The 25,182-nt window shown below is 37.6% G+C and overlaps 1 protein-coding gene across 4 annotated transcripts in view; it reads left to right on the top strand.

Moving 5' to 3' along the window:
• LAMA2 (laminin subunit alpha 2) overlaps positions 1–25,182 on the top strand; it is a 620,981-nt gene that overhangs the window by 536,186 nt on the left and 59,613 nt on the right. For all 4 annotated transcript variants that reach the window (XM_053904501.1, XM_053904500.1, XM_053904503.1 and 1 more), the window contains 7 exons: positions 1,750–1,932; positions 5,996–6,150; positions 12,424–12,567; positions 14,207–14,340; positions 16,372–16,531; positions 18,976–19,100; positions 24,566–24,728. In XM_053904501.1, the coding sequence (XP_053760476.1) occupies positions 1,750–1,932; positions 5,996–6,150; positions 12,424–12,567; positions 14,207–14,340; positions 16,372–16,531; positions 18,976–19,100; positions 24,566–24,728 (1,064 nt within the window). The remainder of the gene's footprint in view (positions 1–1,749; positions 1,933–5,995; positions 6,151–12,423; positions 12,568–14,206; positions 14,341–16,371; positions 16,532–18,975; positions 19,101–24,565; positions 24,729–25,182) is intronic.

The raw sequence follows: 25,182 nt of genomic DNA, 5'->3' as shown, positions 1-25,182 counted from the left end.
GGCCCGGGAAATCTTATTCCTAATAAGACTATTATTATTAGAAATAATATTATTTGTAATCTTATATTAATGAGAAAAAATAAAACCACACGAGTACTGTTCTTGAAAAGCTGCAGCAGATAATTATAGTACCTACAGTAACAGGTGAGAGCCTTTCTGCACATCATTTTTTTTTTGAGTATAGTTGATGCATATCATTACATTATTTTCAAGTGTACAACATAGTGATTCAACTCCTCTATAGGTTATGCTACCACAAGTGTAGCTACCGTCTTTTCTGATACAACGCTGTTACAGGAGCATTGACTATATCCCTTATACTGTGTATTTATTTCTATGACTTATTCATGACATAAGGGGAGACCTCCCACTACCCTTCACCCATTTTGCTCATCCTCCCCACCAACTTCCCCTCTGGCAACCATCAGCACATCTGTCTTCGCGAAGATCAGTCCTTAAATGTTTCAGCTTTCAAACATTAATGATGGAACCCTGTCTGTAATATCTTCCTACCTATTGTAAGTACTTCACGTTGCTGTTTGGTATTAGTTCCTAAAAGCACTCTCCTTTATATTTTTCATATCATGAAAGAACAATAACAAAGTGTGCTAAGATTTCTTGAGTGCTTATCCAATATGCTTGTTAAGTGTATGCGATCCTCATACTAATCCTATAAAGTGAACAGTATTGTCCACACTTTTTAGGTGACAAACTGACACACGGCATTATGCTAAGCAGATAAGTCAGAGAAAGACAAATATCGTATGATTTCACTCATATGTGGAACTTAAGAAACAAATAAGCTACTGAAGGCCCTTGTTAAAAGTGGTATATATGAGATTTGAACCCCACAGCTTAACTTCAGAGCCTGTAGTCTTTTTTTTTCTTTTTCCTTTAAAGTTTATTTATTTTGAGAGAGAGTGAGAGTACACACAAGTGGGGGAGGGGTAGAGAGAGGGAGAGAGAGAGAATCCCAAGCAGGCTCTGCACTGCCAGTACAGAGCCTGACGTGGGGCTTGAACTCAGGAACCATGAGATTATGACCTGAGCTGAGATCAAGAGCTGGATGCTTAACCAACTTAGTCACCCAGGGGCTCTTGGAGCCTGTGGTCTTAACCACTAATCTACACATACTAGTTGTCATCTATTTCTTCAGTGTATGTTTTTTACACAAATTATGATCAAGGAAACAATTGCATACATTTATATAATACAGGAAATATTCATTGTTTTTACTTTTTTAACATTAAAAAAACCTAACTTTCCAGGATCGCGTGTCGTGTCCTTCAGTAGCAAGGACATTTATAGAAAATTTCCGATGCTAAAAATAAATGTAAATACATAAACACATGGTCTAAAAGAACTGAGAAGCTCTCTCTACCTTTAAGTTGAAGTACATTCACCATTCCCCCTTCTGAATGTGCAGATGAAACTCTGACTCATGGATAGATTTCTCTGTCTAATAAGTTCAGCAGCAAATCACAATGTACCCTTATATGAGGAACATTTAGAATAATAACTCTGCTATCGGAAGAGCTAATCAAATATGCGTAGCAAAGGTCCCTGAGAAAATTTAATTTAGCTAAAAATTTATTTCATTTGCTATAACCTAATGAGACAAAGTTCAGCCTTTCCCTTTGTGTGTGTGTCCCTGAGGTCGGCAAGCCACCTTCTCCCTTTGACAAGCGTGGAGTAAGCCACCAACCCCACACCCTTTGTTTTGCTCCTTACACCTTCTTCTGCTGGCAGACACAGCCGCTAAACTGCAAGGTGTTAAGGACAAAGCGAGACAAGCCAACGACACAGCAAAACATGTGCTGGCACGGATTAAAGATCTCCACCAGGACCTTGACGGCCTGAAGAAAAATTACAATCAACTGGCAGACAGCATAGCCAAAACAAATGCTGTGGTAAAAGATCCTTCGAAGAACAGTAAGATCTCCTTTTTCACTTTGATCCTGTCATTTGTTTCTTCACGCTATAAAAGTACCCTAGCCTCATAACTCTTAGAGCTGGAGGAGACCCCACGGTGATGTTGTCTGCTCTCCTCATAGACTGGGCTCCAGAATGGAGCGTCTGTGGCTCCAGAACTAGAACCCAAGTCCCCAGGCTCTGCATAGTGCTTTCTTCATCCACATTTTGCCCAGTCCAGAGGAAATTAAACTTCTCAAAGTCTGCATGATTTTTGGTATAGGGATGCCAAATACTTTTTGGTTCTTTTTTTGGCCAAATACATTTTTAATCCTTCAGTGTAACTGAAAACACAGTTGTGCTTGGGAAATTATATCCCCCAAGTTGGTGAAGTTCCTTGGAACATAGAGGCCAGGACTACACTTACTAGCAGACCTGTATAACAGGATATTAAAATGAGATCGGCCTGAAATGCATTAAAATGACAAAATATTAATATTTCATTATTTAAATTCTAGTTAATATTTTCAGGAAATTTAAGTATTTGTGTACCTTATCAAGAATCTTTCTTCACATCTTTTGTGTATTGCATTAAATTATGTCAAGTTCGTAAGGATTTTGCTGAGAAAATGTGGTAGAACTTAATATAATGATAATTTAAATTATTAAACTGTAGTCAATAAACATTAGGATATTTTTATATTCTTTTTTCCATTCTGTGAAGTGATAGAACATTATCTCACTCTGTGATTTCACCAAAAGAGATGCCTGGTTTTTTGTACTTGATACTCTCAAGAGACAAGCCCTCTATTTATACACCAACATTTTCACTGGGTGTCAAAATGTTTAATCCGTGCAATAACGAAAACACAGTTACTGATGTTACATGTTCTCTAATTCGGGTGCTGTTTTTTAACATCATTGCCAGCTGAATAAATGGTTCTAATGCATACCAAATCACAATATCCCCGCACACACACACTCAAAAAAGAATGAAAATTAGTTTTAAAGTAAATATCATTCTCTTTTACTTATTTTAAAATTTAAGAGATCATTTCATTCCACTTCAGATTGATTCTCATCTGATATGGCCTTTTCATAATATTTATCTCTAACTCTTTGATCCTACCCTCTATCTAGAGATAGTTATCTGTGATATTAATTAAACTGGGTCTGTTTTCTATCTTTCAGAACAATAGCCTGCTAACTGACACGTATCTGTGGATTTTTATTTGATAACACTTGTTTGACTTAAAATAGGGTGCATTTGTTATTAGGACGACTTGTGACAAGTACCATTTTTTGATCATCACTACTTTGTAATATCTCTAAAAATATTTCCTCATGAATTTTCTAATTTCTTTTTGTTTTGCTTCCATATGAAATTACCTGCAGAAATCAGTATGTATATGTTTACTTGCATGCTTTTAACAACTTCATGCTTGATTGCCTATTGCAAAAGCTTCAGCTTTGCGTGTTAGTGTGTTTGGGTATTGCTTTAACATTATATGGCTATGCTTTCCAGTGTCACAGCATTGACGCTAGATAACATTAAAAAAAGGACATATTCCTTTACAAAAAGTTAGCATGTGGATGTATTTGATATTAAGTATTTTCAGTTGTGTTATAGAAATTAGTGAAATATCTGTATGATACCAACAGAAAGGTGGAAAACAGAATTCTTCCACAGATTGAGCTAAATTGTGATGCTTCTCATGACACAGATTCCACCACTGAAGTTCAAATGACTTCCTTGCAGCAGGATTAAAATAGATCAGATATATGTTGTTGTCATTGCTTTTCTCCCCTGGAGCTCACATTCCCCCCTCCTAATGAATAATTATTCTCAACTTCTAGAGAATTATCCTTGGAGAAGCCCCTAATAAAATTAATAGAATTAGATCTTATTAAATGAGAAATTATTGGGATATAATAATATTCTCTCTTAAACATCTCATAGCTTAAACTCAAAGTCAGAAATAAAACCGCAGAATAGGAAATAACATACAATCCAACATATCAAAACCTGGGAAATATGACCAAGGCTGTCCTCAGTGGAAAATGAGTGTGATCACCTCACTAAACAAGCAGTGAAATGAACATTTTAGGTAATCAACCCTATAAATTAGACAAAATAAAATTAAAAGAAAGAAGATGAAAAAAATGGTGAATTAAAAGAGAAAAATAATATACTTGATAAATACAAGAGGTAGATCTTTAGGAATGTTAAGATAAAACATTTTAAATTGTTGACAGGCTTAATCAAGAATGATAAAGCACAGATAGGCAAAGTTCTAAAGAAACTATAACAAAGTACGGGAGGGGGGGTGGGAATTTAACACATAAGAGAGTACTTGTCAAAACTCTATGCTGATGAATTTTAGAGCCTAATAGAGATCGATAATTTTCTAGAAAAACATAATCATAATCTATCTTCAAAGGTGATTTTAAAATCTATATGCTGAAATAATTATGGAAGAAAGTCAGAAGTTTTTAAAAACTACTATACCAGAAAGTATCAGACTCACTATTACAGATTATTTATTTTTAAAACCATCAAGAAGATAATTTCCAAAAGACTTAATCTGCTTCAGAAGATGGGGTGAGGGGAATGAGAGAGGTGGGGAAATTCAAATTTCATTTAGAAACATTTGATTAGAATCTGGAAGCTTCAAAGAAAAGAATCATTTCTTGGACGAACCTTAAGTATCCTTTGCTTTACCCTTTTCCTTTTTCCCATGAATCCAAATCTAAGCCATTTTTCTCAATTCTAGAGTAATTTGTAGAAAATCAGAGTAATATTGGAGAATTAAAGGAAAGAAAACATGGGCAAATGGCTTATTAAAAGTATACAATACAAAGTAGTAACTGTGCCTCTGTTGAATATGCAATTATATAACAAGGGCTTTGATGCCAGTAACCTGCATTTCAGGCTTTGATGTAGCAACTCTATTAAAATTAATAACAGACCTATGTCCTTTTTAAACATCAGTCACAATGTTGTTCATATTTATGAATGAGTTCAAAATACTTAATTCAAAACCTAGTTTAGAAATAATAATTTCCTTCCTTTTGAGCACGTTTGATTCATTCCTGAGGATTAGCTCTCAGTGGTCCATTGGCCACCAGAGAGTACATCGTTCATAGCCGAGCAGGGTGCACAGCCTTGGTCCTTAAGTAGTTTCACTTTTTCATCATGGTCACAATGACAGAAAGCAGAACAATACGTGCTCAATCAGATAGTAAGTGACATGGTTTGGGTAAGACTGCCAGCATCCTAGAAATTGACTAATTGGTTTCCATGGGTCATTTACCCTCCTACAAAAAGCACATGCAGAAAGTCTCTGGATCAGTAATAAACTTCAATTATTTGAGGGTTAAAACCCCTTTTCAAATTGTCGATATTCAACCTTTTTTAACCTATCAAAATGACAGTTTAATATGGTTCAACCTAATACAGAGATTAGGATAATCAATTATTCTTCAAAACGAAAATGAACTGCAGCATGAAAGATTTAATTAAAGTTTAACATAGGCCTTCAGTCTGAGGGTTGTTGAACATTGCAATGTTTTCAGAAGACATTTTGATAGCTTCTCTCTTTAAGATGTACAAAGAACGACAGAGAGAAAAAGAAAGAAAACCAATTTTGTGTGAGAACTCTGATTTAAATACAGTTCTGGCTTGGACAGATGAGATGACATTTTAAAACACTTTCATTTCCTTGATTCCGTAACTGAAATTCTATTCCATAAAGGTTAGATTTTTGGCTGACGCTAGAAATTAATCATCGAATTGAGTTCCTCGTATTCTCTACCTTCAATGCTAACTTTCACCTTGATCACAAAGCCAAAGCATTGGTCCTCTATCTCTAACATTTCTGCTTTGACCTGCTTGAGTTCCACCTGGAATATTCCCATTTGCCATCACAAACTGTGCTTCAACAGTCATGGCCCTGCTTTGTTATGTGGATAAGATGAAATCCTTTCAATTATTTAATTGAGCATACTACTATTTTCATTTCTCTCTGTGTGTGTGTGTGTGTGTGTGTGTGTGTGTGGTGTGCACGAATCTTGGTCTATGCAGTTGCAGATGCAGACGCCACTGTGAAAAATCTAGAACAAGAAGCTGATCGTCTAATAGACAAACTCAAACCCATCAAGGAACTTGAGGATAACCTAAAGAAAAACATCTCTGAGATAAAGGAACTGATAAACCAAGCCCGGAAACAAGCCAATTCTGTAAGCTTTTTACTTTCAATATCAGTAATTGATTGTAATTTTTTTGTATTATTCCCAGAGTGAATAACTTCTCCCAGTGTATCCTGTTGAATAATCTGTTTGTTTTCCTTTAACTTGACACTGTTTTAAGGGTGGGGGAGGAGGATAAAAGGTTAGATTTTTTTCCATAGATTTCAAAATACATCTCATAGGATGAATAATCGCTACTTACTGTTTAGAAATGGGAATTTTGTGGGGCACCTGAGTTGCTCAGTGGGTTAAGTGTTTGACTTTAGCTCAGGTCATGATCTCGCAGTTTGTGAGTTTGAGCCCCACATCAAGCTTGTACTAATGATGCAGAGCCTGCGTGGGATTCTCTCTCTCTCTTCTCTCTCTGCCCCTCCCCCACTTGTGCTTGCGCTGTCTCTCTCCCTCTCAGATAGATAAACTTAAATTTTTTTTAAAGAAATGGGAATTTTGTTATATTTTACCAGTATTTGAATAGAGTAGCACAAATAGCAAGATTGTATGTTAAAAAGACATGAATGAGAGTTCCTTGCTTTTGATGAAAGCAAAAAAGGCCAATCAGTGGGGCTGTATCAGGAAGGAATGAACAAGAGTACATAGAATAATAAATAGCAATGAAGAACCACTATTTTCTATATTTTTTGTCTGAGTACAAGTGACAACAAAAATTATTTTGGTTATAATTTCTGCAGGTTTTTTTGAATTAAGAATGGAAAATACCTCAGTTGTATCAAAATTTTGCTCTTTATTAACCTAATTAGAAAACTATTAGGAAAAAAACAGAACTTTCTAGAAGATAGTAATCTGTTGAACCAGGGTAGAATTGTTAAGTGCCAATGTGAAACTTTATCTAGACTAGTAAATTCATCCCATGACAACTCTAGAAATGCAAGAAAAAAATAACAGTTTTTGTGTTGTCATGTTTATACTCAAATCTTTTTAGATACCTAAGTCTTCCATCTTGAAAGTTCCATTTTTCTGAACAACTTTGAAGCTAAAAGGACCAGAAAATGCCTTTTCTTAACTCATCAATTTATATATTTTTTAGTAGTGGACGAATAATATGATGCCCAAGTAACAGTATATCATTTTACATTGCTGATACCTCTAAACAAGGCTAAGATATTAAGTTCAAGGTGCACTTTAAAAAGGGATTCATGCTGACTAAAGAGAAATTTAGGAGTGCCTGGGGGACTCAGTCGGTTAAGTGGCCAACTTCAGTTCAGGTCATGATCTCACGGTTTGTGGGTTCGAGCACCACGCCGGGCTCTTTGCTAACAGCTCAGAGCCTGGAACCTGCTTCAGATTCTGTGTTTCCCTCGCTCTCTGCCCCTCCCACACGCATGGGCTCTCTCTCAAAAATAAATAAACGTTAAAAAATTTAAAGAGAAATTTAGAAAATGACAAAAAATTAGGCAAGATGATGCACATAAGCTCAAAGTGAAAGCAGCAGCCAGGGTTGAGAAGATACATATTGAGCTACAATATGAAAACCGTGTAGGCAGTATGATGCCACATGAGTATGATATATATGAAGCACAAAGTGAAAAGAAGTCAGATAATAGTCTGAGGTTTGTGGTTTTCACTAAGATTAAGCCAAGGTAGAAAAAGCATCTCCTATGCTCAAGGCTACTTTTATGTACAAAGTTTATAACACCATAGAAAAAATAAGATATATAGGTAAATAACTCTAAGATAATGCCAAATAGTGTGCTACTGTACGTGAGCAATGGGAAGGGGGATAAAGTTCTGGAAAGGAAGATCCCCTCTGGTAGGGACCAGATTTTCCAAAAAAAAGAATTTGAGCCAGGCCTTGAGTGGGGTAGTGCTGGATGAGGGAGGGGAGGTTAAGGAAGCAGAGTATTCTGAGAATGAGCAAGGCAGAGAGAGAAGGAAGTTTCAGGGTCATTTCATGAGAGAGTGGTCTCGTTTGCCAGGATTATTAGTAGAGTGAACATTAAACAGGAAAGGTCAGCGGAGACCAGCTCTTGTTGGCCTTGGCTGGTAAGGGGAGAAGTTTTGTTTAGACACAGTTATACCTGAGATAAACCTCATTGGTGAGGAAAAGCTGAAAGTTCTCGAACATGAAACGTAATATTATCAGAGCTGTGCTTTTGTGAATATGAATCTGGAAGTAGCTTAGGGTGTAAATGAGAGAATACTAGAAAGAAGGCCACTTTAATAAGAGTCTCACCTGTAGCAGGTGGTAGTAACAAGAGAAACAGAGATTGAGATATCACTCCTGTATTTTGCAATGTTAATTTAAAGAAGCAAAAATAGTAAATATTCTCTTGTGAATCATACACTTAGCCACATTTTTTAAGTCATCATGTGGGCAAATCCAGACATTTTTATTATTTCTTCTTATAAAGAAATCTAAAAATATGCCATATAGTCATCAGTTGTGTTTTCTCCTACCCTCCCCACCCCCCCCCGCCAGGGGAAAAAGATAAAATTGTGGCATGTTAAGTATATAAAACCTGTCTCAAGATACAAATTGAAAGTTATAAAGAAATGCTAGAAGAATTAACCATTGTCCATGCCTTTCAAGGAAATTTTCAGTCACGTTTGAAAATGGAAGTTATAGCAAAGTGTCTTATTTTTTTAATAAGATGTTAGAAATACAGAAGCAAGCCAAATTTTTTTCAAGTGAGTTTTGTGCTTATTGAAGATGACATCTGCCTGATTTATAAATATATTTGTAACCTGGCACGAGTGTCTGAATGTGGCCCTGATACGTACTCAACATGACCAAGAAATTAAAGATATGTATTTTAAAGTAGGTTTCTTGGGGCACCTGGGTGGTTCAGTTGGTTAAGTGTCCAATTTCAGCTCAGGTTAGGATCTCACAGTTTGTGAGTTCCAGCCCTGCGTAGGGCTCTGTGCTGACACCTCAGAGCTTAGAGCCCACTTCAGATTCTGTGTCTCCCTCTCTCTATCCCTCCCCCGCTTGTGCTCTCTCATTCTCAAAAGTAAATAAACATTTTAAAAATTTTTAAATAAAAATAGAGTATCTTTCTTTGGTTTGTTGGCTCTGAAATTGAGTAGCTGATACTCTTTTTAAATGAATGACCTAGTTACTGGATGAACATAATGCAGTGAAAATCCAATAGACATAATAATGGGATCCTCAATAATGTTTAATTGAGTTCATAATGATTCATTAGTAATGTTGTATGAGAAATGCCTTGGAGGTATCTAATGTTTAGTGGTTTTTGTTTAGAAGTCTTAGGAAGGGTTCATATTAGAAAGAAGAATAATTGATAGACCCGAACATTCTAAGAAATGTTTGTGTTTCAGAAACTTCTCCCTTCTTATGAAAGGCATATGTCCTAGCAACTTCTAGAGAAATTTATAAATACTGTATTTTGATTTACTTTTTTAGATTTGTTAAAGAGGTCTCTATTACTGGAAATCAAAACACAACGAAGTTAAAAGGAGAGCTTAGTAGCTATGGACTGGTTACCAACTGTTTGGGCTGCCTGAATTTTTCAGATACTGAGGATATATTCAAAACCATAAGGCAGAAAACAGAAAATCCAGAGGGATTTTTATATAAATGTGTAAGAGTTGAGCAATAGATTACTTTACGAGATCAATTGCTGGCATCTGGGGCATAACACCATCATTTTGTTCAGAGAACCATATTTTTAGATATTTATACTATGGCATAAAGGAGATTAACTATAACTCCTAGCAATAGTAAATACCCTGAGTTTTAAAATGGCTACTCCCTTAGACTCTCCGTTCTCAGAACTTCCACAGTTCACTTAGGCTTCAGCACTGGTGCTCTGTAGTCTACACTTTGATAATCCCCTTTTCAACACACCAGTCATGCAATCCCCTATCATTTCCCCCAGGTATACCTAACCAAGCACAGAAACCAATCCTGTGACCAAACTGTCGTGTATTCCACCCACATTCAGGCATTTCTTCTCTAAACAGCAAGCAAGTAGTATGATTACATTGGATTCTGTGAACAAAAATAAGTTACTTGTGATTAAACTAGCCATAATGTGGCTCAGTGGCCCAAACTAGGAAGCATTTGAGAAATAAAGGTAAGACAGACCACACACCCAGTTACTTTTGATTACTAATCCAGCCCCACTAGGAATTTGGTTATGATTTCCTGCCGAAGATCATTCAATCTGCTGTTCAGCTCCACTCACGAATTCCCGGTAGACCTTGATTTCTTCTCTTTGACTATCTTATTATGTCAGTGATGCGTATACCCTGCTTTAGATATTGGATTTGCTTGGTGCCAGGGTCTTCAAATACTCATGATATCCTGCACCTTTTCCTAAACATTAAAACATCTGAAGGCTGCATTTCTCCTGCCTGCCCTCTACCGTATTATCCTTCTCATGCTTTATACTTTTTCTCTCTAAGCCCTTGGACAACCCTTGGTATAGCTGCTACTCCATCAGGTAGCACCCTCTGCCAACCTTCACGGCATGTCTGCTCCATAGTATTAACATCCAGAGTAAAAGTTGCATGTTTCCTAGTTCTGTTTTTCTCAAGTCTTTTTCATTTACCTACTCTTCGCACCTTATGTAGAAGGAAAATCCCATCATTTGTGGAGCAAAGAACAAACTTCCTGATAGGAAACTACACTTAGCAGGAAGACTATATCTCCCCCCAGAACACAGAGCAAACATTCTGGGTACCAATGTTGCAGACTACCCCCTCCCCTTAGGAGGAAGGCAAGGACAAGGAAAACCATCTAAACAACAGGCTTTGAGGTTATTCAAGCCCCGGGTCACCACACAGAGCTCCATTAGGCTGAGCCCTGTACCTTTCCAGCACTTGATTTCTCTGCAGACGTGCAGATGATGGATGCAATTTGGTTATCAGATTAGGTGAGCAAACAATAATATACAAATACATGACTTACACGGAGTCTATAGGAAATGCAACCGATCTGCTATGTCCCCAGAAGTTCTCAAACACATATGAATTTACATATTCATCAGAACCAAAAAATCTCTCCTTGGCTTTCTTTTGAAAATGTACCCAATTTTTCATCCAGCACCTCTTCAGTGTTGTCTATACCACACTTGGGGAGGGGTCCTGGTGCTGCCTATGCCCATTCTCTAGACTTTTGGAGCTGCTTCCTGTGTCACCATAACATGGAGACTGGCATTTGTGAGGGGAACAATAAAGCTAGCTGGTTTTCTCCCGAGTGCAAAAACTGTTTGAGTAGCACCAAGTGCTAGAAGGAATGAGAATAGTCACTGCTAGTGAGAACCAAGAGGCTTCTGGAAGCTGAGCATTTAAATCAGTGGCAAGGAAAGGTCTGCACCCTTCCTTGTCTCCGCTTCCTACTTGGAGCACTGCCATGGAGCAAAGTTGCAGTTTCTTCCCGAGTCCCTGCAACTCCATTGCCATCCTGAAAATGCCATTTGAGGGTACACCTGAACCGAAGGAAATTAAGTCACATAATCAACTAGTGTTATTTGTGACTGAAGAAAGGCTCCCTAAATGTGAGTAAGAATCGGCCTGAGCAGTTTCAGTTCCGTTCATGTAGGAATTCCTTTCTTAGCAATTTATAGTAATTTTTAAAGTACTCGTCAAAAGAAAAAGGAGCTGTTAAATACATTAGTAGGAATAGCCATTGAAAATTATTTCCATTTCATTTCCTGGCAAATTATTCATTTCCTGGAAAATTATTTCCGTTTCATTTACTTAATAAAAATGTATAATTTTTTCTCAAATGTATGTTCTGAGTGGCATGATTAATATTCTTCGTATTGTTAGAACATCTAGAACAAAATCTAGTTGGCCTCTCCCAACTGTAAGAACAGGAGAGGGTAGGTAATTTCCTCTCGAAAACTAAAGGAAAAATGATGTCCTACTAAAGTGATATGAAAATCACTGAAATTTGAACTGTAGAATTTCACTCAACAACCCTAATGAAGATCATTATCATTAGCTTCATATAAAATCACCTCTGGAAAATGTCCCCACATTCATAAAGGAGAAAGGTATGAAGGTAAGAATTTGTTACTTGGATGCTTCAAAAAACAGTAGCACACTAACATGATATGGGCTGTGAACAGCTCATTGTCCAAATCTCCCCGGGAAGCTGGCTTCCCCGCCCTCATTAATGAGTATAATGGTGTCCACATATGGGCATTTAATGATTCTATTTGATGGTAGAAAAATAACTTCAAAGAAGGGATGATGATGGTTTTGTAGTTGTTTGGGAGGTACTTCACACTTTCTGAGAGATTTAGTCTTGGTTCTTTGTGCCTGTTTTTCTTGAAGATCAAAGTATCTGTGTCTTCCGGGGGTGACTGCATTCGAACATACAAGCCGGAAATCAAGAAGGGAAGCTACAATAATATCGTTGTCAACGTAAAGACAGCTGTGGCCGACAACCTCCTTTTTTATCTTGGAAGTGCCAAATTTGTAAGTTCAATATCCAGCTTCTTCAGTCTCCTGTATGTGTGAATAGGCAGAGGTTAATCCCAGTAGTAAGGAAAATGTATAGAATCTAATAATATGCTCCCAAAATTGTGTTAGGTTTTCAGATTTGAAAACCTCAGAATCTTATGTCATGAAAGTTCTGAAGTATCAAATTAAGTTAGAAGGAAAATGAAATGAAGAAAACTTTTTACAGGGTTTAGGTACATCTGCTTTCATTTGTGAGTATGCCAGCATTTATTTAGAATGATATTTTCAGATCTGCCTATTTAAGAAGAAGGACTAATAGGAATAAAGTTTTAAAAACAAGTCTCTAATGGGGGCGCCTGGGTGGCTCAGCCTGTTGAGTGTCTGACTTCAGCTCAGGTCATGATCTGGTGGTTTGTGGGTTTGAGCCCCACATTGGGCTCTGTGCTGACAGTTTGGATTCTGCTTCAGAATTCTGTGTCTCCCTCTCTCTTTCTGCCCCTCCCTGCTCATGCTCTGTCTCTCTCTCCTTCAAAAATAAATAAACATTAAAAAAAAATTTTAAACAAGTCTCTAAGAAATTACAATGAGCTTTCATGTTAAATGAAAATGACAAATTGTGGGGGCGCCTGGGTGGCTCAGTCAGTTGAGTGTCCGACTTCGGCTCAGGTCATGATCTCTCAGTCTGTGAGTTCGAGCCCCGCGTCGGGCTCTGTGCTGACAGCTCAGAGCCTGGAGCCTGTTTCAGATTCTGTGTCTCCCTCTCTCTCTCTGACCCTCCCCCGTTCATGTTCTTCTCTCTCTGTCTCAAAAATAAACGTTAAAAAGAAAAAATTTAAAAAAAAAAGAAAATGACAAATTGTGTACGCATTTCCTACCGATGAAAACTCTTTTGATTCATGTTGAATTTATAACTGAACCTGAATAAACAGAAGTCATATCTACAAATCTCACCCGAAAAGTTTTCATTCCTTTTATTTGGACATTTAACTTTGTATGCATGGGGATCTTCCAAAATGAATAAAATTTTCAACAAATCAGTCATTGCATAAGTCAATACTTGTCATTCAGGTGAGAACTTTTACGTCACCTTAGGTGAAAAATCATAGTTAGCTCCTTAAAAATGTCAGTGTCTGGGGCACCAGGGTGGCTCAGTCAGTTAAGTGTCCGGCTCTTGATTTCAGCTCATGTCATGATCTCATGGTTTCTGAGTTCAAGCCCCACACTGGGCTCCATGCTGGCAGCACAGAGCCTGATTGGGATTCTCTCTCTCCCTCTCTCTGCCACTCCCTCTCTCCTAAAATAAATAAATAAACTTAGAAAAATATATATGTCAGTATCCTTGGTGAAAACAATGAATTCTGCATCCAAATATTTTCTTTTGTCTCTACCAAAAGAATCAGAAGGAGAAAAGACTTGTTTGAAAAGTAGAATTAGTTAAATTAACACATATGCCTCAGCAGTAAGGACACACGTGTTGCCTTAAAGATACAATAATAAATATTACTTAATCATGCATAATAATCATATCATTTGAGAATTTTTATTGTGAGACTTATAATTATTTCACATATCTGTAAATACCACCTGTTGAAAAGAACGCTGTTGGCCTCCTCAGATGTCTGATATGTATCATTTTTGTGTTTCTCTGGACTAGATTGACTTTCTGGCTATAGAAATGCGTAAAGGCAAAGTAAGCTTTCTCTGGGATGTTGGATCTGGAGTTGGACGTGTAGAGTATCCAGATTTGACCATTGATGACTCATACTGGTACCGTATTGAGGCATCAAGGTAACTACCTTAATAAAGATTAAGACAATTAAATGACAGAATTTTGACGTACTTTCCCAGTTTAAAAGAAAACTCCTTTTTCCATTTCAAGGAGGTAGCTATGTATGCATGTATACAAATTTTATGTAGTAAATGTATATGTCTATATGTGTGTGAACAGGTCTCTCATAGTCCCTGTTAGCAACTGACAAACCTTCAAGGTACTGACCAGAGTGACCAGTCCATTTTGGACCGTTCATCTGGTTGTCTCATAGCCATACCATCATACTATCGGTCATACTCTCTCCCCTGAAGAAGAAGTCCCCTGGGACTTGCCCTCGTTCAGTACAAACCAGAGCATGAAAGCTGCCAGTGGCGCCTGTCTTCGAGTGCTCAGCTCCTCTTCTACTCTACACAGCAGCGTTGCCTACAGACAGGTGCAGTTTCTAAATGCTGGCACAAATATATGGTATGTCAGGCCCATACTACTTAAAATGGAAAGTAACAAGATATTGATTCATTCTGTATTTAAAGCTTTAATTCAGTTAACTTCTAGCAGTGTATAGATAACATAGAGAACCCATTGTTGTCCTCAATCCTTTTCCCTCATGTCCTCACCTTTTCCTTATTCCCAACACCTACTGAACCCAGAGCAGCTAGTAGTTGAGAGGTAGAGTGAAGGGCCTGGGGCTAGAGTTGGCTAAAGCAACTCTGGAATGTAGATGATGGATACAAAGAGTTTTACTCTGGGTTTGCATATGCTTAAATGTTTCCATATTAAAGCTTAAAACCTAATGAGAAGAAATATTTTTAGTTCCTTTTTAGATCTTTGGTAAAAGAATGTGTTGTGTTGTGTGTGTGTGTGTATGTGTGTGTGTGAGAGAGAGAGACAGACAGACAGACAGTATGTTGTGTGTGTGCGTGTGAGAGAGAGAGAGACAGACAGACAGTATGTTGTGTGTGTGTGTGTGTGTGACAGAGAGACAGACAGACAGTATGTTGTGTGTGTGTGTGTGTGCGCGTGCGTGCGTGCGTGTGTGTAGAGAGAGAAAGCAGATAGTATGCTTGCATGTGTGATGGTTGGGGAGAGATAAAGTACTATGAGTTTAAGAATATTTATATTCACAGAGGTCAATTTTTCAATCAGAAGGGATACTGGTAAGATCTGGCAAGATGAAGAAGAACCTTATTTGATAAATTCATTCTGTTGTTTCCGGGTACTTTAGTCAACACTACACCCTCAGGGAGAAAAAGATTTCCTAAATGAGACAGCAGGGAGAGACAGAGACACTCAAGTTCTGTTGTGGCCGCTTAGAAGAGAGAGCGGTGTTTCATATTTAACAAGTCATAGACATCAATCACTTGAGAAAATGAAATAAAATAATAATAGCTTTCAGAATTCTATTAATGGAACTTAAAAGCACAGTTCTTCTATGCAATTTGTATACACAACTCTGAAGAGCAGACATTATGCTGTATGCGTTAAGATGGTATATGCCAAACAATAAAAGATGCACAATTCCAGGAAGACTCTACTTCAGCAAGTTTGGATCCAAGATATAATAAGGGATTTTAGGAGAAACGATGGAGCGTATAATGCAGAAGGGTGGCTCATTTGGGGTTCACTTGCTGAATTAAATTAGACAAAATGCTAAATAAAGTAGTATGCACTTGTTGAAATAGCATGTGTTGGTAGATAGTAAAGTGTTTTGGAAAGCAACAGGAAAAAGGTTTTCCATTTAACCAGTGGCAGTTCCATCGGCTAATTGCCACTGCGTCATTTCATATCAACTACCAGGTGCAGAGTCAGGGTATGTGCTTACTGGTCCCTGGCTGAATCTGACAGTCAGCATCCAGCAAAGATCAGACTCTTGGTTTTGACTTGCAGTGTAATGAATCCAGATCTTTTGAAGCTCAGCCCCCAGTTATCTCTTGAAAATTCCAAAACAAGTCCTATGTTTCATACCTTTTAAAACTGAAGTTCCTGTAAATGTGATGCGTATTCCATTTTCTGTATTTTCTTTCACTTCCTTTCAACGCGGACCCCTCAAGAACTGGGAGGAACGGGACCATTTCTGTGAGAGCCCTGGATGGACCCAAAGCCAGCATTGTGCCCAGTACATACCACGCGGTGTCTCCTCCAGGGTATACTATTCTTGATGTGGATGCAAACGCGATGCTGTTCGTTGGTGGCTTGACTGGGAAACTGAAGGTAGCGTTCTCTTTCCCATTCTGTTGATCTCATCTCTGTACATAAGACCTGACGTGATGACTCTAGGGGGAAGGCATGATGAAGCTTTGCAAAAACTTGACTATTTTTTCCTTCATGTGTGTATGAAAACGTAAATATATTTTGAGTAGGAATTTCTTCTTCTCTGACTATTCAGTCTGGAAACACAATGTTTTTAAGCCTATGCGTATTTACTTAAACGGTTCTTTTGCCCTTATCGGTGGCACCTGTTTTCTTTACAGTCTTGTTTCGGTTGCCTCAAGAGCAAAGTGTGTTTTCATTATACCCCTTTTTCTGAATCAGCTTATGATTTATTGATACGAAGTGCTATAAAGTTCAAACTTCCATCTAATTAAAAGATTTATGAATACCTTGGGAAATATCACAGGAGTCATAAGCTTCCAAATCATGGTCGGATTTTTAAAGTTTTCAAGTTGCTCTTCCCCTCATTCTTATAGAGCACTGCGCTTAATATTCATAATTGCTTCATGACAGGTCCTTGTGCATTTGAAATTGCAAAGTGCCTGCATTTTAAAAGAAGCTCGTGTTGATTAAATGGAAAAACGACGTGTCGGTGACATGCAAGAACACAACCAAATACAATGGATAACCCTGGGCTTGTCAGAATAGTCCCGGGATGGGATTAGTCAGAAAATGTGAAAAGCCAGGGTGACCCCAAATTTATGAGAGCTCAGCCTTCATAGAGAGCGAGGCTGTTTTATTTGCTTCGTGGATGAGATGTGACTCAAAGTATTGGAATGGATTCCAGAGCTACACACTAAAACCATCCTCATTTCTTAGAACAGCATATAAATATATATGGCACATAGTAATATATAGTCATGTTGCCAACTTTCTCTCCTCCCCAGAAAGATAAATATAGGGGGAGCACAGAGTAGTATAAAAACCATGCATTTTGAAATCAAATCCAAGTTGGATTCTCCGCCTCTAACAGGCAAGTCACTTAGCCCCTTGGCCTTCAGTTTTCTCAACTAGAAAAAGGGAGCTAAAATATCTACCTTGCTTGCATATTGAAAGGTATGACGATAAATTTTTATAACATTTTAAAGCCCTGTTGTGCTCAGTAATATTATAAGGAATATGCGTGAATTAACTTATTTAATTGTCACAGCAACCCCAAAAGGTAGATAATATCCTCCTCATTTTGTATTTAAGGAATCGGAGTCAGAGAGAAATTCAATGACTCGACCAAGGTCACACAGCAGTTAGAGGCAGAGTTGGGATTGGAACACAGGTTAGCAGCCACAGAAGCCTCCATCCTTAGGCACCACGTTTCACTGCCACAGTGAATAGTGAGAGATTATGTGCATGAAATTTACAACAAATGCCTAAGGTGTGGTAGTCACACATTAAATTGCATCCTAAATAATTCTTATTGTTATTCAGATGTCACTAGGCATAAATAAATTTGCTTATGCCAGTTTCAGGGAAAAAGAAAACAGACAAATGAAATCTGCAGAAAATCTTAATCATTTGGCCAAGAGTTTCAAGGCTCCTAACACATCAGAATATGAACCAAAAGCTGGAAACAAGTAACTAAATCAACATGCTAATGAAAATTCAAAGGAGCAGGAAAATATCCCAAGTCTAGTTTTTAGGATGCAAGAAGGGAAAGCAAAAAGCAAATAGAATCCACAAGTAGGATAATCAACCTCCGGAAAATTAAAAGAGACTCCAACTGATAACAGAGAATTCCAAGGGCCGCTCTGACTTGTAAATGTCAGTGGCTGTGATAAACATTCTTTCTACATGGCAGTGCACCACTGAGTCACAGCAAGAGAAAGATGTACATGTTGAGTTTCACCCAAAATTGTAACTACAAACGTTATCTATTCAGGGATCATCTTCCTACATATGTTCTAAAACCCAAACACATCCATTCACTTTTTAACCCTAGAGTACTCAGATAATTGTGGGTCAGCTTTGGCAAAGCGTTTCTAAAGTTACAGGTACCAGAATATAGAATTTATTTGTAATGTGTCCGTGCCAAAAGAAATCGTTGTTTAAATTACAGCCAAGTTTCATTAGAGTAGACCAGGTCATTCCCCTCCTTTGTGATTGTGTTATATATCAAGCTTACGACCTTTCCCTGTGAAAATGACACTAGGGTTGTCATTTAACAAATATGTACTGAGCCCTAATAGGCTTTATGCTGTGTATACTAGCAGAGAATCACAATATGGTCCCTTCTCTTACAAATTCACTCTTTCCCTTCATTCTCCGGAGTTGGAAACCTGCTTGGGTATAGAGGATACAATAGGGTTAAAGATGAATATGTACAAGCCAAGACTATCACAAAGAGCACATAATAAGTACTCCAGATTTTGCTGCCAATGCCGCTCGTGGGTACTCTAAGACTTCTTGTGAAATTCTAACTCTAACAAATATAATGCTTCTCTCTGCAGAAGGCCGATGCTGTACGCGTGGTTACATTCACTGGCTGTATGGGAGAAACATACTTTGACAGCAAACCTATAGGGTTATGGAATTTCCGAGAAAAAGAAGGTGACTGCAAAGGATGTACTGTCAGGTTAGTTGAGATGAGGACTCCCCTAAGGTCTGGTCTGTGCTTTACAAAAACAGAATTTTATTGTACGATATTCTGTTATCACGTGGATGATATGGAGCGGGTTGGAAGGGATCGTGACCAGAGGTGACTTACCATGAAGCTGATAAAAGGTCAAATCCTTTCACCCATTTGGGCGAATGGGAGGTGCCTTGGCGGTACTTTAACTGGTCATGTGTGTTTGTAAAATCTACAGGGCAAGGTAGTTTAACCTCAGTCAGTTAAGACTACTGTCTCTTTCCACTCCAACCACCCTTCATGTCTGGCACCAGGAGGTTTTGCATATCTGTAGCTATGCTGTCATCATCATTTCTTTTTTCTTAAAGAGAGCTTTCCCTGAACTTGTTAAGCTTCAGACTTCACAGAGCTTGGACACCCTCTACTTATGTTTACAACAAAATGGAGAACCCTGGTACAAATTGATCTCCGACAGGATTTTCCAAATAACACATAGGGTCCTATAAGTGTTTCGAGTGGAAACCCATTGGACTTGAAGTATCTGCTTAAGTGGAGAAGGATAAGAAGGGGCCAAGACAGGATAGGAGAAAGTGCCATAATACACATCACCAATTACAACATAGAGGTTAGGGTGTAGGAATTTATTTATTTACTTACTTATTTACTTATTTATTTTAATGCCTATTTATTTATTTTAATGTTTATTTATTATTTTTGAGAGACAGAGAGGAAAAGAGAGAGAGAAAGAGACAAGGAGGGAGAAAGAATCCCAAGCAGGCTCCATGCTGTCAGCACAGAGCCTGATGTAGGTCTCGATCCCACAAACCCATGAGATCGTGACCTGAGCCGAAATCAAGAGTAGGACCTCAAATGACTGAGCCACCCAAGTGCCCCAGAGTGTAGGAATTTTAAAATTTTAGCAAGCATACAAAAGCATGTATAGAGAATATATATTCTTATATATACCTGAATAGAGGATATAAAACAATGAGCTAGAAATGGAGGATTTCTCAGCATAAATGACTTAGAGCCCAACAATCAAGTGAGCCTATTAAAACTATAACATTTAAGTTAAATACCTAGAAGCTTAATACACACACATAGCAGCTCAACATCACTAGGTGCTAAGTGGTTCATACTTTTAATTTCCAATTGGAAGGGAACATGCACATTGCCAGGACCCAGATTCCCCATCAGTATAGCAGACTACCATTTTCATCTTAACATCATGGACTTGTCAATGCAGAACTGAGGGTAGTTTAAAAGCCTAACCATTCATAGTTTAAAGTGGCTGGGTGAATAATCTTCAACAAAATCTCACATGGAATGTTTTCTGTAAAATGTTGTTAATACAACAAAGACAATGAGGCTCACATTAACATTCCTCTACTCACAAATTAACACCAACTTTTCCCTAAACATTTTTTTGGTAAATTTGTAAAAAGGATTCTCAAAAGCCTATCATCAACAATTGTCCATTCAATGCAGTACATATAATGTATTAAGATTATAACATGCATTTAGAAATTCTGCAAAGATCTTGTGCCTTTAGTATATAAAATATTATATTAATTTATATGATTATAATAGTGTGTTAGACTTCTTCATGGAGGAGGTAACATTTGAGGTGGGCCTTGCCCTGGAGTAAGAGTCCAAAGGAGGAGCTGGCAGATAGTAGGTAAAGAGCATTCTAGTTCCAGGGACCAGGGACAGCAAAGGCTGGAAAGCCAGAGTGTTCTTAGGAAGGCACAAGTAGGGGCGCCTGGGTGGCTCAGTCAGTTGAGCATCCGACTTCGGCTCAGGTCATGATCTCATGATCTGTGAGTTCGAGCCCCGCGTCGGGCTCTGTGCTGACAGCTCAGAGCCTGGAGCCTGCTTCAGATTCTGTGTCTCCCTCTCTCTCTGACCCTCCCCCGTTCACGCTGTCTCTCCCTGTCTCAAAAATAAAATAAACGTTAAAAAAAATTTTTTTTTAATAAAAATAAAAAAAAAAGGAAGGGACAAGTAAACTCTGTTCTGCTTTACAAGTGTGAATTTACTCAGGCAAGATTGGCAAGTGGGAGAATGATATCAGTAAGGTGTGGAAGTCATATAAGTTTTGGACAGAGTTCTTTCCAGGGCCACCTGGGTGGCTCAGAGTCCGACTCTTGGTTTTGGCTCAGGTCATGATCTCACAGTGTGTGATTTCGACCCCTGCGTCAGGCTTCGTGCTGACAGTGCAGAGCCTGCGTGGCATTCTCTCTCTTTTCCTCTCTCTCTGCCCTCCTCCCCTGCTTGTGCTCTCTCTCTCTCAAAAGAATAAATAAACTTTAAAACGAAAAGTTCTTCCCAGCATGTAAAAGTTTTGCACGACTGAGCAAAGGCAGCTGAATGTTAAGTCTACCCATGAACTTGCCCTGGGTTTGGCCAAGCACTCTGTCTTGGAAGTTCTCCCCCTCCAGCATTGTGCCTTTTTGCCCCCTCTGTCACTCAGCACCGTCCACCCTTCCTTACGTCCCTACTTGCCATCAAATGACTTTCACCTATTCCTTTTAAGGTATAGTTTTATATTTACTGAAATAATTCTTCATTTTAAATATTATAACATAGCTTTTTGAACTAGGCTAATATTTTGATCAATACTGTTATTTTTGTGAGCACTCTGATTATAAAGTTGCATAAGTTTTGAGTGACCCTGCACCAACCCTATTTTTCTGTAAGTCTTGGTATTTGTAGGAATAATTTTTATAGAACTCCCAGTGCCTGGTAGTGTTTTATTTTCAAGAGAACACATATATTTTAACATAAATACCAATCATTCCAGATTTAGACCAGAAACGATTATATGTGGGAGATGTAAAAGCTGAGGCTGTGAGACATAGACTGAGAACATTTTATAGATCTTAGAATGTCCATTTTAGGAATGCTCATTTATTTAGTAGTCAGTAAAAGGATATAATTGTTATGCTTTAGAAAGAATTATCAAAAAGAAAAGAAAAGAGAAAAGAAAAGAAAGAGTCTACCAGGACTATTAAAAAAAAAGTATCTTATTTTTCTTAAACTTCTAAAAATCACATTAAAATTAAAACAGAAAAAAAAAACTGTTACAAATATAATATATTTAACTGAATATTGAAACAATGATGAAATGTTAATGTCCTAAACCCCAATATACTTGTAGTTTTATAGTTAACAAGTTACATGTGGAAGAGTGTGTCTGTTCCAAATAGAAAAAAATAATTAGTCCTTAATAAATGACCAGACATCAAAGTTCAAAAGAGAAACAAAAGGCAAGTTAAGAAGCTTAACCTATGTTAATTATAAGAAAAAAATAGTTACTTTTCCTGGTAAATATTCAAAATGAGTAAGAACACTCCAGTATAAAGTTAGTTGTTGAAGTATTATAGACTACACCTGGAAGGATTCGTTTTTTCCCCCATCTCAAAGTCACCCATCTAAAGCCAGGCTTACCTGGGTTTGGCCAATAAGTTCAGGGCTGATCTACATCTGTAGGTTTAAAGGTTCTCAGCACAAAACCCTCCCCTGCAGAGTTGCCTTTTACTTGAATAGGGGAATCTTCTAAAGGAATGGAGGAGTAATAGGCCTTAGAAATCATTCACTGATCTAACCCTTTTATCTCAAGGTGACACCTGAAGGGTTAGGGGACTTGTAGCAGGTCCTCACATCAGATTCAAAGGTACCTGCCATTTACTTTCCTATTTTTTTAATTAATATTGAAGGAATTAATAGATTAAGGACATAAGGGTATGAGAGTATAAATATCCCAGAGTTCTTAAACAGCAACAAAAAAAATGTGATATATTTTTTATCCTAATACTTGTTCTGTGTAGTGAGGCTTTATGTTTTTGTTTATTTGTTTAAATTATAAGTGCCAGGGCATTGGCTCAAAGCGTCCAGAAAACTGTCAACAGTGACCCCCTCCCCCCACCGCCAACACTTTTCAGACTGTCAATGGTAGCATGGCAGCTTTAATGCAAAACCCTAGGCTTCAAGAACTCAAGGAACTTCTCCTTACTAGATTCTACACAACAGTCTCTTATCTCTAATGCAGTGCTCCAGAAATTAGCAGGCTTGTTGTAATGATGAAGAAAGACCCAATCACAGCCAATTTATTCACTACCAATTATACTGTTTATTAATAGACTAATTTAGCTCCTCATACTTTTAGTTAACACTTTGCTGGAGTATTGAAAAGCATCTTTTAAGTTTACATTAGGAAAAAAATGTATGACATCATCTGATCTTACTCTAAATTAGATATAACTTAAAATTACAAAGGCCAGACCATGCAAGACACAGTAAAGACTCTTCCCTTCTTTTTTGTCTTCATTTTTATTTCTCTGTGGTCCAGGAACAGACAGAAAGCCAACTACAACTAAACTATGTAACAGTTCTTCTTTCACAAGCCAATTAATGTTTGTACACTGCTGGTTTTATCATTAGCCAAGATTTCGTGCAAATAATATTCTAGACTCTGGTTATTTTACAATGACATTGCTATAATATCTCTCAATATCTCCCCTCTATCCTCAAGTTAATACAGCACTCCAATTTCAGAGATTCAAGCAGATGCTAATATGCCAATATTTAAAGTTTTAAAAAATCTCCACAATTTGAGACTTAATCTGTAACAACACCATTAGGTTGATCGATAGATGATAAATAACTTTGCATTTGAAAAAGAAATGATTCTAAGTGTCATATTTACAAGGATTATCTTAGATATTTCTTAATGATTCGACCAATATTGATATAATATATATTCTCTGTGAGGCAATTTGCTATACTAAAATCTCTTTCATTGCACATATGAGATTCTACTATGAGCTGTGTCATACTAGGTGCCGAGTTTGTGACTGACATAAAGCCTGGCCCATTATCTCTAGCTGGTCTCATATGGCTTGCATTCTAGTGAAGAACACAGAAAAACACACACTGAAATAGATAGAGGCATCCCTTATTGTCTGAATCTAATTTGTCCCAGAAAAACCTATTGGAGAGCAATAATTTAGAGAGTAGAGACATTTATTCCATTATGTTTTGTTTTTCTTATAACTGTAAGTTTGTATTTCTGACCACCTTCACCCATTGCGCCCAACCCCCCCCATTATGTTATGTATATGAGATATGTAATAACACATTCTCAGTCTATCCAAAACCCCACCTGTTCACACCACTAAGATACACTTAAATGCCACCATAACTTTCCACCAAGTATTTCAGTAAAACATAAAGCATTTAAAACATCAATAACTTATTTATTGAACACCAGATAAAGTCCAGGTAAGAGGTGATTGCTACTTGGTCTAGAATGGTGGCAGTAGAGGTGGAGAGAAATAGAAGGATTGAAGATTTATTTGGGATGGTTTCTGTCCTAGAACAGCTCACAATTGAGTCTCAGAAGACAATTTGATGTATTGAATACTGATGGGTGAAACAGATATTGATTCATGTGAAATGTCTCTCTTCAGTCCTCAGGTAGAAGATAGTGAGGGGACTATTCAGTTTGATGGAGAAGGGTACGCATTGGTCAGCCGCCCCATTCGTTGGTACCCCAACATCTCAACTGTCATGTTCAAGTTCAGAACATTTTCTTCAAGTGCTCTCCTGATGTACCTTGCCACACGAGACCTGGTAAAGACATGCACAGCTGATTTTCCATGATTGATCATTTGTTTGCCTCTTTCCATAGGATTCCAATACAATTATCAGTTATTGTTAAATTATCAATTATTATTCAAAGAATTCAGGGGTGGCTGTGTGACAGCCAAGAGTGGGTGATGCAGATAGAACTTATATATTTTCATTGATAAATTCAATTACAGATGCAATATAATTATTACTTATTTTCAATATAGTTCCCTATATAATCCTTTAAGAGAAGCACCCAGTAAAGATTCCTGCAGTATGGAATCATGCAGCAGCAAAACTACTGCTTTAGTCTTCTAAACACCTAAGCTGAAAGGTGGTACTAAATGTCCTCCTTGTTTTTCTAAGTCAATATCTCTTAGTAAATTCTTCCAGGGAACATATCTTTTAGTTGGCTTAATATGTTTTCATAGGAACCTCCTTTATTCTTCTGTCATAA

This window comes from Panthera pardus, unplaced genomic scaffold (genome assembly GCF_024362965.1).
Source record: "Panthera pardus isolate Hobbes unplaced genomic scaffold, ASM2436296v1 HiC_scaffold_17, whole genome shotgun sequence".
In the NCBI taxonomy this organism is placed as follows: domain Eukaryota; kingdom Metazoa; phylum Chordata; class Mammalia; order Carnivora; family Felidae; genus Panthera; species Panthera pardus.
This window is presented reverse-complemented; position numbering and strand designations above follow the sequence as displayed.